This window comes from Oryza glaberrima, chromosome 7 (genome assembly GCF_000147395.1).
Source record: "Oryza glaberrima chromosome 7, OglaRS2, whole genome shotgun sequence".
NCBI classification, from domain to species: domain Eukaryota; kingdom Viridiplantae; phylum Streptophyta; class Magnoliopsida; order Poales; family Poaceae; genus Oryza; species Oryza glaberrima.
The window spans coordinates 26,070,470-26,082,593 of NC_068332.1; the positions used below are offsets into that span (position 1 = coordinate 26,070,470).

At 42.9% G+C, this 12,124-nt stretch overlaps 2 protein-coding genes across 2 annotated transcripts; both read right to left on the bottom strand.

Annotated features, from left to right (window-relative positions):
• Nucleotides 1-2,182: 2,182 nt before the first annotated feature.
• On the bottom strand, nucleotides 2,183-3,405 carry LOC127778942 (probable E3 ubiquitin-protein ligase ATL45). Its single transcript, XM_052305596.1, has one exon. It carries the CDS (start codon nucleotides 3,330-3,332, stop codon nucleotides 2,787-2,789), a length of 546 nt encoding a protein of 181 aa, XP_052161556.1. The 5' UTR covers nucleotides 3,333-3,405; the 3' UTR covers nucleotides 2,183-2,786.
• Nucleotides 3,406-5,509: 2,104 nt separating this feature from the next.
• LOC127778439 (uncharacterized) lies at nucleotides 5,510-10,942 on the bottom strand. Its single transcript, XM_052305041.1, has 6 exons — nucleotides 10,789-10,942; nucleotides 9,895-10,289; nucleotides 8,823-9,421; nucleotides 7,462-8,735; nucleotides 7,054-7,260; nucleotides 5,510-6,247 (listed from the first exon to the last, which is right to left on the bottom strand). The coding sequence occupies exons 2-6, from the start codon at nucleotides 10,239-10,241 to the stop codon at nucleotides 5,930-5,932; spliced, it is 2,745 nt and encodes a 914-aa protein (XP_052161001.1). The 5' UTR covers nucleotides 10,242-10,289; nucleotides 10,789-10,942; the 3' UTR covers nucleotides 5,510-5,929.
• Between the last annotated feature and the right edge of the window lie 1,182 nt (nucleotides 10,943-12,124).

Sequence of the window (12,124 nt, forward strand, 5' to 3'; positions counted from 1 at the left end):
CGTGGCAATTTGACCAAGAAAAATAACAAAACTTGTGGGACCCACATGTCAATTTCACACACAAAATAAAAAATGGCAAGATCAACATTGGGTTCGCGCTCCTCTCATCCTGCCGGAGAGACTGTGGGAGGGAGGATAGAGTCATAGAGATAAGATGAAGGGACCTCTGTTGTACCTGGTTTTCCGGTTGAAGGACGAAAATCAGATTCGTTAACAAGTTAAGGGGCCTAAGATGAACTTATTCTTCGTTCCGTTTGACGTCGCGTAACGGGCGTAAGGCCTGCTAATCTGGCTGTCTGGGCCTCCCTTGGCGTGGCCCACGTGGGCTTGGGTCAGGCGGATTCATGTACGCACGCACGCACGGTCACCGCAAGATCCAACGGCATGCAGTCTCCGGAGCTAGGTTAGCGAGAAAAATCCGTGCAACTTTTCTTTCCAACGAACCAAGAGGGATCAACATAGAATAGACTAGATTGACTCTGTATTTAAAAAGTAAATTATATTAACCGAACACGAACCTAATAGGTGGATGCAACATAGTACAGTGGACAAAATTATAAAATACTTGTCACAAACTTGTCTGGTGTGTGCAAAATTAATGACGCCAAAACCGTGGTTGATATACTAAGTTGAAACATGCTTAGAATGGCACGTGCACACGTCAGGAGGTCATGAGGCATACTATATGTGCAAATTATCACTATTTTTTTTCTTCCATTGTTTTTAATTCACTGCATCATTGGTATTTTTTTTCACTGTATAATTAGCATCCCCTACTATCAGTGGTGTGCCCACGTACAATTTACCGGTGTCACAGGACACCGGGTAAAATTGTTAAATTCTAACTAATTTATGCTATTTTGATTAGTATACTAGTGAAATAATTAGATAACTACTATGTAGTGGACCCCAGATAATTTTTGTTCTAGGTTCGCCACTGTCTACTATGTATTTGATCGAGCACACATATGTCTAGATGGCATTCTGATATGTGTACCCATGTAGCATCCTAATAAACATTCAAACTTAGTAAGATTAACCATGGCATGCTTATTTGGTTCTGATTCGCATGCATCAACATGTCCGTACATTAAAACGTGTGTTTTACAAGCTTATGTAATTCGTTACATCCAATACAATTTACTCTTTAAAAAATAGGCATCCAATTTGTCTTCAACATAATTCGAATTTGAATGGTCTAGGCATACACCCATACCCATCAACCAACTGAGCTAAGCCCTAGAATCCATGCTAGTGCTTACTACTAGCATGCGGGCGAAGCATATCGATATCGATGCCACGTAGCGGTCAATTTGACTTCATTAATTCTAGGGTGCATTCATGCAGTTGACTTCCTTTAATTTGTTACGGGAAAGCGATCGGTTAATCCATGTTGAGGGCAAACATCCTTATCCGAAATGGAGTTGGAACCATTTGAATCATTAGGCAGAGTGAATCGAATTTCAACCAGAAATTGTAATACGGTGTTGGAGTGTCATTTGGGACTGATCATGCAGCTCCAGATCGAACGCACATATACAAAAAAAACCCACCGATCTACACTAAAATTAGTCACAAATGTCATGGACATACTCATTCTCAGGCATCACTTTGGTCCCTATGCACCAAAACAAGTTTTGGGTTCATTTGATAGGACTCTAACTCCTAAATTCTACTCCCTCCATTCCAAATTGATCATCACACATATAATGTTTGTGCACTAAGACAAAAAAATTATTTAAACCGCATCGATTAAGAGTTTAAGACGTCATGCACAATATACACACATTCTCTCATAATGTATGCATCGATTAAAACACAATTCATAATTATATCCTTAGCATGCACTACATTCTGCTCTGCTACATTAATTGTACTCCGATAAAATCCGTGTCCATGCGATTATACGACGCTAATCAATTTGAAAAATTATATAATGATTAATTTGGTAAGGAGGGAGTACTTTAGAAGTTGGATATATTAGTCGTGCTAGCTTGTTTTGTGAGAGCACTATAATCAGCTCCACTCTACTCCCTTTTTAAGTGAAGCTAAAATTATTTGGTTGAGCTTCAGCTCTATACCAGAGATGAAATTGAAGCTAGAACTACGCCGAATTAACACTTACTCTGATACTATTACGCCAACGATACACATGATGACATAAAACCAATAACAATGATACTAGGACAGGAACATCTCTCTTGTATGAACAACGTATAAAATACTCAGAGCACAAGATCGATCGATGTACGCGTGTTACGTGGCCCTGCCTCATCCAACAAAATAGAGGCGTGGGCGATCGAGTGATGAGACACTCGGACATCAACCAACGTTACGTTACGTGCCTCCCTCTCTACGTGGCGCTCTTCTAGTTCTCCCTCGCACGCTGCCTGCCTGATGCTGATCGATCGATGCTGCGACGTGATCTCCATGCATCGCCTGCCTCTCCATCTCGAACATCAATTAGGCATGTTTTAGCTGGTGAAATAATTTTTTTTTGTCACATCCACCGGATGTCGAAAGGGATTTTCGAACACGAATAAAAAAACTAAAACCACGAGATAAATCTTTTGAGCCTAATCAATCTGTCATTAGCACATGTAAGTTATTGTAGCACTTATGGCTAATCATGGCCTAATTAGACTCAAAAGATTCGTCTCGCAATTTATATGCAAACTATACTATTAGTTTTTTATTTTATTTATATTTAATATTCTATATATGTGTCTAAAGATTTGATGTGATGTTTTTGAAAAAAGTTTTTGGAACTAAACATGCCTTAATGGCTAGAGCCAGGTGCTACTGCTTCGCAGGTACGCCATGAACATCACCATGTCCGAGTCCGAATCCTCCTCGCCGTCGCCGTCGCCGTCGTCCGCCGCCGCCGACGGGCTCTGCAGGAGCCGGCAGCGGCAGAGCGGGCACGTGGCGGGCGGCCGCGCCGACAGCCACCACCGGTCGAGGCAGCCACGGTGGAACAGGTGCCGGCACCGGAGCTCCCTCACCTCGTCGCCCTCCTCGATGTCGCTCAGGCACACCGCGCACTGATCCGGCCGCCCACCATCATCCGCCGCCGCCGCCGCCGGACGACTACTCTCGCCGCCGCCTGGTTGTTGGACAGCACTAGCGGCAGCGGCGGCGCTAGCGCTACTGTACCGCGCCACGCGCAGCAGCTCGTCGCGCGCCGCCTGCTCCGGCGCCACCTTCTTGGCGATCAGCTTCTTCACCGACGACGACCCCGACGGCCACGCGAGGCTCGGCGCGGCGACGGCGAGGAGGGCGGACAAGGGTGGCACGAGGAGCAGGAGCAGTGCACTCCCCAAGATCTCCATCACTAGCTAGCTATAGCTACTCGATCCACAACAATGCAGTGAGACGCGAGGCGACATGGGAGACGACGCAATATTTATATATCTGCGCAGCAGCTTCAATTCAGAGCTTAATGTCCTCTAAATAATTTATCTATTTAATTAATACCCACTCCGTCTTAAAATATAAAAATTTAGAATCGGATAAAAAATATTCTTATATTTTGGGATGAAAAGAGCACAAATTAAGATGATCGTTTAATTAATTTATCTTCATCTATCTCTATCGCTATTGTACACAGTTGCACAAGACGTGTCCAACATCGTGATCAATAGGATGGCTGAAAGCTCTAGTGCTGTAAATGTCAGCTTGTAATAGAAGCATCAATGGCTTTAATATTTGGGTCTCGTTTTCAATCGGTAGCTACAGATGAACTTCATCTAGATCGTCTTTTTGGTTTGGTGCAACCAAATTGGGCATTTGCTCCTCTGCAAGTAGCTATGCCGTCGAGCATCAGTAAGGAGATATCATACTTAGTTCGTCCTTCTGACTTTTCGATGTGTTTTTGCATTCAATATGCAATCCTTTCAGGACAATGACTTCAAAGGGAGGTAGAATAACAGATAGAGATCGTGTCACCGTGCCATTCAATGCGAGTCCTACCTGTTCACAAGTCACAACACCATCTCATATCTAGGCATCTGTCTCCCTTTCTCCCCTTAATTTCCAGAGCTACTATACCCAATCGATCACACGTCTCCTCTCTGTCCCTGGTTCATTTTTTTTTAAGAGATGGTTGACGCTTCTTCATATATAGTCCAAGAAACCTTACAAAAAGGAGGGCAAGTTAATTAGCATGGGCTAATTGAGAAAAATGGAAGATTTTTCTCTCTTAATACTACTAAACAGGAGAGGAAGAGACTAGACATACATGCATGGATGTAATAATAGTAAAATCAATTGGGACGTCCAGGATTCAGGAAATTCAGACATGTGGGTAGCTCTCCAAATCTTGTTCTGGTCAACTTCTTTTTTCTAATCCGGATTAGGCAAAAACTTAATGCCTATCTTAATCAGTCTGTACCAAGATCAACTTGAACATACTCCTCTTCACCGATGTTCACTGACCAAATATAAATATCCCAGAGAGGATTCTAGATTGCCAAAAACAAATTATTCAGAGTTCCAATGCAACATACACTTTCGGAGTGATGTAATCGTTTCTTAATGTCAAGCTCAAAAGTTAAACAGATCTGGTGCACTTATAGTTAACCACTGAGGTATTCCTTCACTTCCACTCAATAAATAATGTATACACAGTGTCCAGACTTAGGGTGCGTTCGTTTGGAGAACAAAGCGAGTAAGTTTGTTTCGTTTTCCACGCGCATGTTTCCCGAACTACCAAACGGTGTGTTTTTTTGCAAAAAAAATTCTATAGAAAAGTTGCTTAAAAAATCATATTAATCTATTTTTAAAGTTTAAAATAGTTAATACTCAATTAATCATGTGCTAATGGCTCACCTTATTTTGCGTATCTTCCTAATCTTCTCTATCTCCTTTTCCTCAAACACACCCTTAGTGTCTCCGTCTGACACAAACTTATAAAAATAATGAATGAGAGGTAAGACTATCTTATGCTGCCGCTGCTCACAAGCTTCAAAGCCACATGGACAGAGAACAGGCACACCTATCTTAATTTGATTCTTTTATACTCCCTCTATCCCATAAAAAATCAATCTAGAATCAAATGTGATATTTTAGTACTATGAATTTGAAAATATCTACTAAAATATGTCATATCATCAGATATTAAGTTGGTTTTTTATTGGACGGAAGGAGTAGGTATCTACTAGTACTTTTTTTTTTATGGAACCTTGCATATCTATGTCAGACGCCCCTTTTCACCCTTCATTTTAATGAACAGACGAAGACCATATTTCAGCGTACAGTCCCTCAGAGCATTGCACCAGTGGTTGAAAGGTACCTAAAAATCAAATAATTATTCAAAAAGGTTGGACAAAGCCAAAGCCAGCGAACCCCAACATATTGCTTAAATACCAAATATGCAGGAAGCAGAATGAAACTGTCGCATGCATTTCATTGAAAAAAAAATTGAAACTACTGCAAATGCTAGATGCTAGTTGCTGCTGATCTACCACCCACTAATGCAGGTTTTGGTCTCCAATCGCTCCCAGTGCAGCAAACAACACCGGCAAAAAGGACACCTGAATTGTCTAGCTACCTACCATTAGGCCATCAATTCATGCAACATGTGCTCACTCTTTGATCATCAGTCGATAAAACAAGATAAACGCATTGACACTGGAATATCTCATTCTACTTTGCCACAACTTCCGGATTCATGAAGAGACATGAACAAAACAGAAAAAAAAAATGGAATAGTCGTTCAAGCTTCCGAAATTAAGATAGAAGTACGCAAGCTTTACAAAAGGTATAAGCTGGGTAATGGGTTGCATAACATATCGGTATGGAGTAGCGAAGATATTGTAGAAGCATATGAACACTGTATTCACAAGCATCTATCTTTGTCTTCAGAAGTATAAACTATTGAGGCTATCTGACAATCTCTGTTCTAAAACCTTTTCTGTGTATGCAGTTTTCACTCCAGGCCAAACTCCTTCACTGATCTAGGACTGCAGATGAAGTCAAGTTGAGGATTCTTGATGTTATCTTGTAGTATTGATATCTGACCCTCCTTAACAAGTATGTCTTCCTCAAGGGCTTCAATTTTCTTCTTTAGTGAGGCAGTCTCATTTTGCATGATGCTGATGGTTTTTCTCAGCTGCTTTGCTTCCTGCCATAAAAGGTCCCTCTCATCAGTTACTGTTTTCAGCGTTCCTCTAAGGGCACTAATCTCCTTTGCAGATTCCTGGAAATCCAGCTGGACCTGACTAATGATCTCATCTTTCTTCAAGCCCTGCTAGTGCAACAAGTATGTAAACAAACAAGGTATACAAATTGTAGGTTCTAAAGGAGTGCATGGGAAAAAAATGCCACTAATACAAAAGGACGATCATAAGCATATAATCCGACATAGAGAATTTTCACACGCCTTGCAAGTTACACCACTAGAGGCTCCTGGTACTGGTCAAATAACATGCTAAATGTCAGATTATAGACTCTCTATACATAAACTGATTTATGGACCCTGGTGAATTTTCATGCTTCACTTAGTATAACAAAGAATATCACATTGTAATCTCATTTACCATTTATAGTCAGTTTGTCTAAGCATTTATTTTATGATCCGTGAGCTGATACTGATATTCTTGTTGACCAGAAGCCACTAAAAACTCGCATAATTTCATACGCTAATTCAGAGTCTTAAAACTTTGGAACTTCTTCTACAATAATCTGAAACACCTCAGTTGAAGAACCTATCAAGAGGCAAATTGAAGAGCTTCCGTTACTGACCTAAGCTCCAATACTAACAGATGACCTTTTTCTCTCAGATTGTCACTAATATTTACGGTTTAGGTCATATGAAGTCTGATTTCATTAGTGTTAAACATGTCCCTTGTAGCACACGTATAAAGTCATAAGTTGATTCTTAGTAAGACAAAAGCACATTTCATATTTTCACAACCAAACCAGAGGACTAGTTGAAGGTAAAAAATAACAAAATAGATTTTTCTTCAGGATAATACAGTAAAACAGCATGACAAGGGAACTCATTGTTTCAAAGAAGGATTTTGTTGGGGAATAAGGGTAGGAAAAATCTACCTGAAGCTCCAAGTGCTTAGCCTTGTGGTTCATGCAAGATAGTTCGTCCTGAACTCTCTGGATCTCATTTCTCATGACATCCTGTATACGAAGTGAAGATGCCAGATCTGACTCTAATAGTTCAACATCAAGTTCCTTTGAAAGGAGAGCCTCCTTTAGCACTCTATTGAGTATAGCCTCTTCTTTCAGCTTGAGTTCAGGAATATCCTACAATAAGAATAAGATGGTGGTAAACAAAGGCTCAAGGAGTCAAGGTTATGCACCTGCTGAACTTACTAACACATATTATACTACACTAATTATTTTTCCAGCTGAGTGCTCCCCTGTCTTTTCTTATTCCAACCAAAAAGGAAAAAAACTTGATTGAACAGAAAAAGATTTACAGTAAAACATAATAGGTGCTCATACCAGAGGTAACTCATCTGTGTGCTCCCTGGAAGGACTAGATCCAACTACAGTCTCTCCAGAACTTCCCTTTATATTTTCCTTTTCAGTGAGGACAGAACTAATAATCCCCAAACTTTGCTTCAGACTCTGGATTCGTCCTTTGATGCTCTGGAACTCCAAAGTGTAGTCAGTGACAGTTAATGCAGCTATGCCATTGCCAGCTTCATTTTCATGCCTTTTGCATTTCATTAGTTCCAACAATTTGATGCACAGTTGGCTAGTCTTGTCAAGCAATGACAAGCCATGTATCTGCAAGTTATCCACTCTGGCTAGTAGCTCCTGGTCAAGACGAATTGAGGACAAGCGCGGTCCATTTCCAGTACTTTGTATACGATTTAAAAGTGCAATGTTCTCTTGCCTTAGGGACTCTGATTCAAGATGACAAGATTGAACTTCACCTCTTAACTTCTGCTCAACTCCTGTCAGTCTAATAAGTTCCATTTGCATTCTCTTCTTTATCTTGTCACTGCACTCAACAGATTTCTTATCTAATTCAGTACTGTATCCCTGTCTTAAGCCACTGATTGTTCTTTCTTGTTCATTGCATATGGTTTGTAGCCTTGAAATCACTTTATGCAATGCTTTGTTCTCACCATCCTTATCTTCCAAGAATTTCCTGAGATGATCTTTTTCCTCCACAGCCTTAGTAAAACAATCATGTAACTCTACAGATGAATTCTGGAGATTGTCACAATTGTTTCTGACTTTCTCTAGCTCATCAATTAGTTTTTTGTTTCCCATTTCCAAACAAGCAACCTTATTAGAAGCGTCAACCTTTTCTGCTTCAAGAAAAGTAACCTCTCGCTGAAAGGAGACATTCTGCTCTGCAAGTTCTCTCACCCGATCACGTAATCTCTCTTCCTCGCACTGAAATCTTGATAGTCTGATTGACCAATCGTCTGATCTTCTATCCATCTCTTTCTCCAAAGTAGTTTGCACTTCCACCTTTTCCTTCTCTAGCCTTCTAGTTCTGATGTCCAACTCTTTCTTCAAATTTTTGCATTGCTCTTTGGCAGCAAACCTTTCTGTAAGGCGTGCCTTGATCTGTGAAGACAATTCATATGCTAGTTGTTTCCTATCTTCAGTCAAACATTGGATCATCTGGAACATGTCATTTGCGCTTAGCCTCTTGTTTTTGGACATGTTAAGCTCATATTTTTTTTCAGAAGAGACCATGAACTTTGCCTCAACCTCTTTTGCCCTTTGGAGCAACTTGTCATCAGTTTCTACATCCTCTGTTGCAAAATACAAGACAATATCAGAAAAATTGTTGGGCAATCATATATAGAAGAGTATGGTAATATAGCATCTTGAGTTGATACCTGAAGTAGGATCGATGGAGGGATGATTAAAGTCTTGCAAATCCTCATAGATATCTTCAACAGAAGTAACACTTTCCGATTTGTAATCTTCTAAATGTGAAAATCTCTCAGAAGCATCTAGCAGACCTGCATGGTTTCTACTTGCATTGCACAGTGTTGTAATCTTGCATGTGTCTCTTGTATCCTCTTGAGCTAGTTGGTGGAGATGTTCATCCTTTACATCCTCATATGGGTAAGTCTCAAGGATCTCTTTTGTTAGTCTTGGCAAAGATGGTACTGTAGACTGCGGTCGAGGCGGCCTTCCCAAATTCGAAACCGCAGATCTGGTGGGAGAGTTTTGCTTCTGTCTCTCACCGAGGATGGTGGCTTCCTGCTCTCCATCAATGTATCGATCTAGAACTTCATTCTTGTTCAATAAATTGGTTAGTCTTGTTGACCTGCGTCGAATGGCAATGGGAGAACTAACAGGAGAGTGCCCTGTTGAGCATGAATAGCATCTCGAACCAGGAGAGTCACTTTGCAGGACTGAATGTGCTTTTGGATCCTTTATTGTGTATTCTCTTGGGGCTGGACGCCTTTTTGGTGACCATGCATAGCAGCTGCAAGTCAGTACGCACTGTTAGGACCAGCAAAAAAAATACACACTTTATTATCATCACTCAGATGAAAGGAAATGGTAGAGTCACAATTGCACATAATTCACTTAATGAGTGAGGATTGCAGGTCCATCTAAAACTATTCTAGTTGAAATGAGTGAAGAATTACATTGGGAAAATGGGATTTACAAGTAACTGAAATGCCTAAAGAAAGCTCTGAGTGCATTGGCTGAACAATTTATAAGGAGGGCAATCACCACCGTATAATTAAGCATTTAACAATTATAGCTGATAAGCTGAAATGAGTAAAGTTTGCAAGTGCACAATACTTCTCCTTTTCTTGTTTCTACTAATATGGATAAAAAAGGGAATAGGGTGTTGCTACCATGTATTGGTTTGATAATGGCAAAAACATCCTAGGTTTCAATGCACTATTGAACTGTTGATGGTAATCAAAAGGTAAACCAATCACTTACTTAGCAACATGATCGGGTGCATCAGATTCATTAAACAGAGAAGATGGGACATCACCCGAGAAGCTGAAGCTCTGATCCTTCAAGAAACTGTTGCCGACTGGTGATGAGAAGGACATAGACCTCCTGAGCTGCTTCGGATTAGATGGTTCCTCATTGTTCAGATTTCGACGCTGGCTTTTTGATCTACACACTTTTGTGACAGGGGAATTGGAAGCGGAACTGGAGCTGCCATTGCTGTCACCTCCGTCCAATGCCTTCTTCTTAATCCTGCTATCATCGTCACTTGGTGTTTTACCGCCATTCCCAGTGCTTGCGGTGGATGATCCAAAGAAAAAGAACCTTCTCATCTTACAAATGTTCAGAACATCCGCAGATCCCCACAATTGAATCAGTCCCTACAAGGAGCGAATCTTGATCAGCAAAGAAGTAGCAACGAGAATAAATCTTGTAGCAACTACTGAATGACACCAGATGATCTGCAAATATACAATAGCAAACCCTTGTGCGAGGGAGGAATAGCCAATAATAATAATTAAACAGGAGTAACGAACCAAGCAGGAAAAGCGATATCTAAATGAAGTTTCAAGCAATTCCACGTATCCTTTTGCAGGGAACTCTGCAACTAAACCACACATCAAACTAGTTTGGGCCAGGAAATTGATCGAGCAGGTGACACGCAAGGCTAAATGAAACCAAAACACGCCAGCAAAGCATCAACAAGCCACACGAGACAAACCTAACCCCAGAATTCAGAAGCACCAACCCCTTGATTTGGCGCTTGATCCCGGACGCAACACCAAATCCAAACCCCAGAATTGAGATTCGCAAAGCACCCGAGACACCAAAAACGAACCCAAAACGAAACGAAGTCGCAGGAAGGGAGAGGAGGCGAACCTCTCGCGGCGGAGGGAGACGAAGGGGAAGTGGAGGAGCGTGGTGGCTTTGCCCTACCAACGGTCAAGAAATTTGGGGAAAAATCAAAGCAAATCATACGCACTGATTGCGATTTAACGATGGAGACGCGAATCCGGGGGAAAAGGAAAAGGGAAAAAGGGTTTTCAAGTCGAGGTGGGAGCGGGACGGGAAGAGGAAGAGGGAGAAGAGGAGCGTCTTAAATGGGCCAGGCCGAGCCGAATCGTTTCTGTGGGCTTAATTGGTTAGATGGGCCGTAGCGGAGTAATGATGCGTCGAGAGGGAATAAGTTCACCAGAGGTCCCTCAACTTAACAGCGAGATTTTTCGAGGTCCATCAACCACAAAACCAGAAATGTTCGCCCCTAAACTCAGTCAAACCGTTCACCGGAGGTCCCTTGGCAGTATTTTTGCCCGGTTTTACTGACGTGACATCTTAGTCAGCAAAAAAAATTAAAAACAATCATAGGGCCCGCATGTCAGCTTCACATATCTCTTTTTCTCCTTCTCTTCAGTCTTCTTCTCCTCTTCACTTTTCTCTTCACCGGCGGAGCAGCGGTGGGCGAGAGGTTCGGCTGCTGGCGGTGCCGACCAGCGACGCAAGAGAAGGGGAGGGCGTCGGCGGCGGCGGGAGGTGGCCGGAGGAGGAGGTCGCCAGCGAGCGCGCTCCTGGTCCTGCTCTGGCTGCTGATGCGGCCGGGAGGTACCGCCGATATAGGGGCTCGTCGTTGGTCATCGTCACGGGAGGTATCGCCGTCCGCTGGGAATGTCAAAATGCAAAGAGTTCTTGTCTTAGAAGACGGCCATGAGCTTGGCTTCTCTCAGCACATGCCCCTCGATGGCGTCCATCAGCTTGTCCTTGATCACCTGTAAGCAATCAAGAATCAATCACAGTTAATTAATCCTTAAACAGCAAAGATAATCGCTAAAAGATTGTTCGATCGACTTGCCTTGTTGCCGAGGTGCACCTCGTCGTCGAGGACGTAGAGCTTGAACTGGATGCGGTGGCCGCAGGAGGGAGGGATGATGACGACGCCGGCCGCACCGCCGAGGCCGCGACCTGCGCCAGGGCCGGCGCCGCCGCACAGCCACGCTCGCGCCGAGCGGCCACCAGTCGCGCCTAGCTGCATCGGCGCCGCCGTCGCTCGGCCGAGCTCGGCTGCATCGGCGCCACCGCCGCCGCGCTTGCGCAGTAGCAGCCTGAGCAGGAGCAGGAGCAGGAGCGCGCTCGCCGGCGACCTCCTCCTCCGACCAGCTCCCGCCGCCGACGACACCCTCCCCTTCTCTTGCGTCGCTGGCCGGCCCCGCCGGCAGCCGAA

Bases quoted from the DNA above. Each gene is read 5' to 3' on its own strand.
- LOC127778439 (XM_052305041.1), bottom strand. From the start codon at position 10,241: ATGAGAAGGTTCTTTTTCTTTGGATCATCCACCGCAAGCACTGGGAAT. The intron at 8,736-8,822 runs GTATCAACTCAA...ATTTTGCAACAG, and splicing joins CTCCATCGATCCTACTTCAG to AGGATGTAGAAACTGATGAC. The intron at 6,248-7,053 runs GTAGATTTTTCC...TTGCACTAGCAG, and splicing joins CTAAGCACTTGGAGCTTCAG to GGCTTGAAGAAAGATGAGAT.
- LOC127778942 (XM_052305596.1), bottom strand. From the start codon at position 3,332: ATGGAGATCTTGGGGAGTGCACTGCTCCTGCTCCTCGTGCCACCCTTG.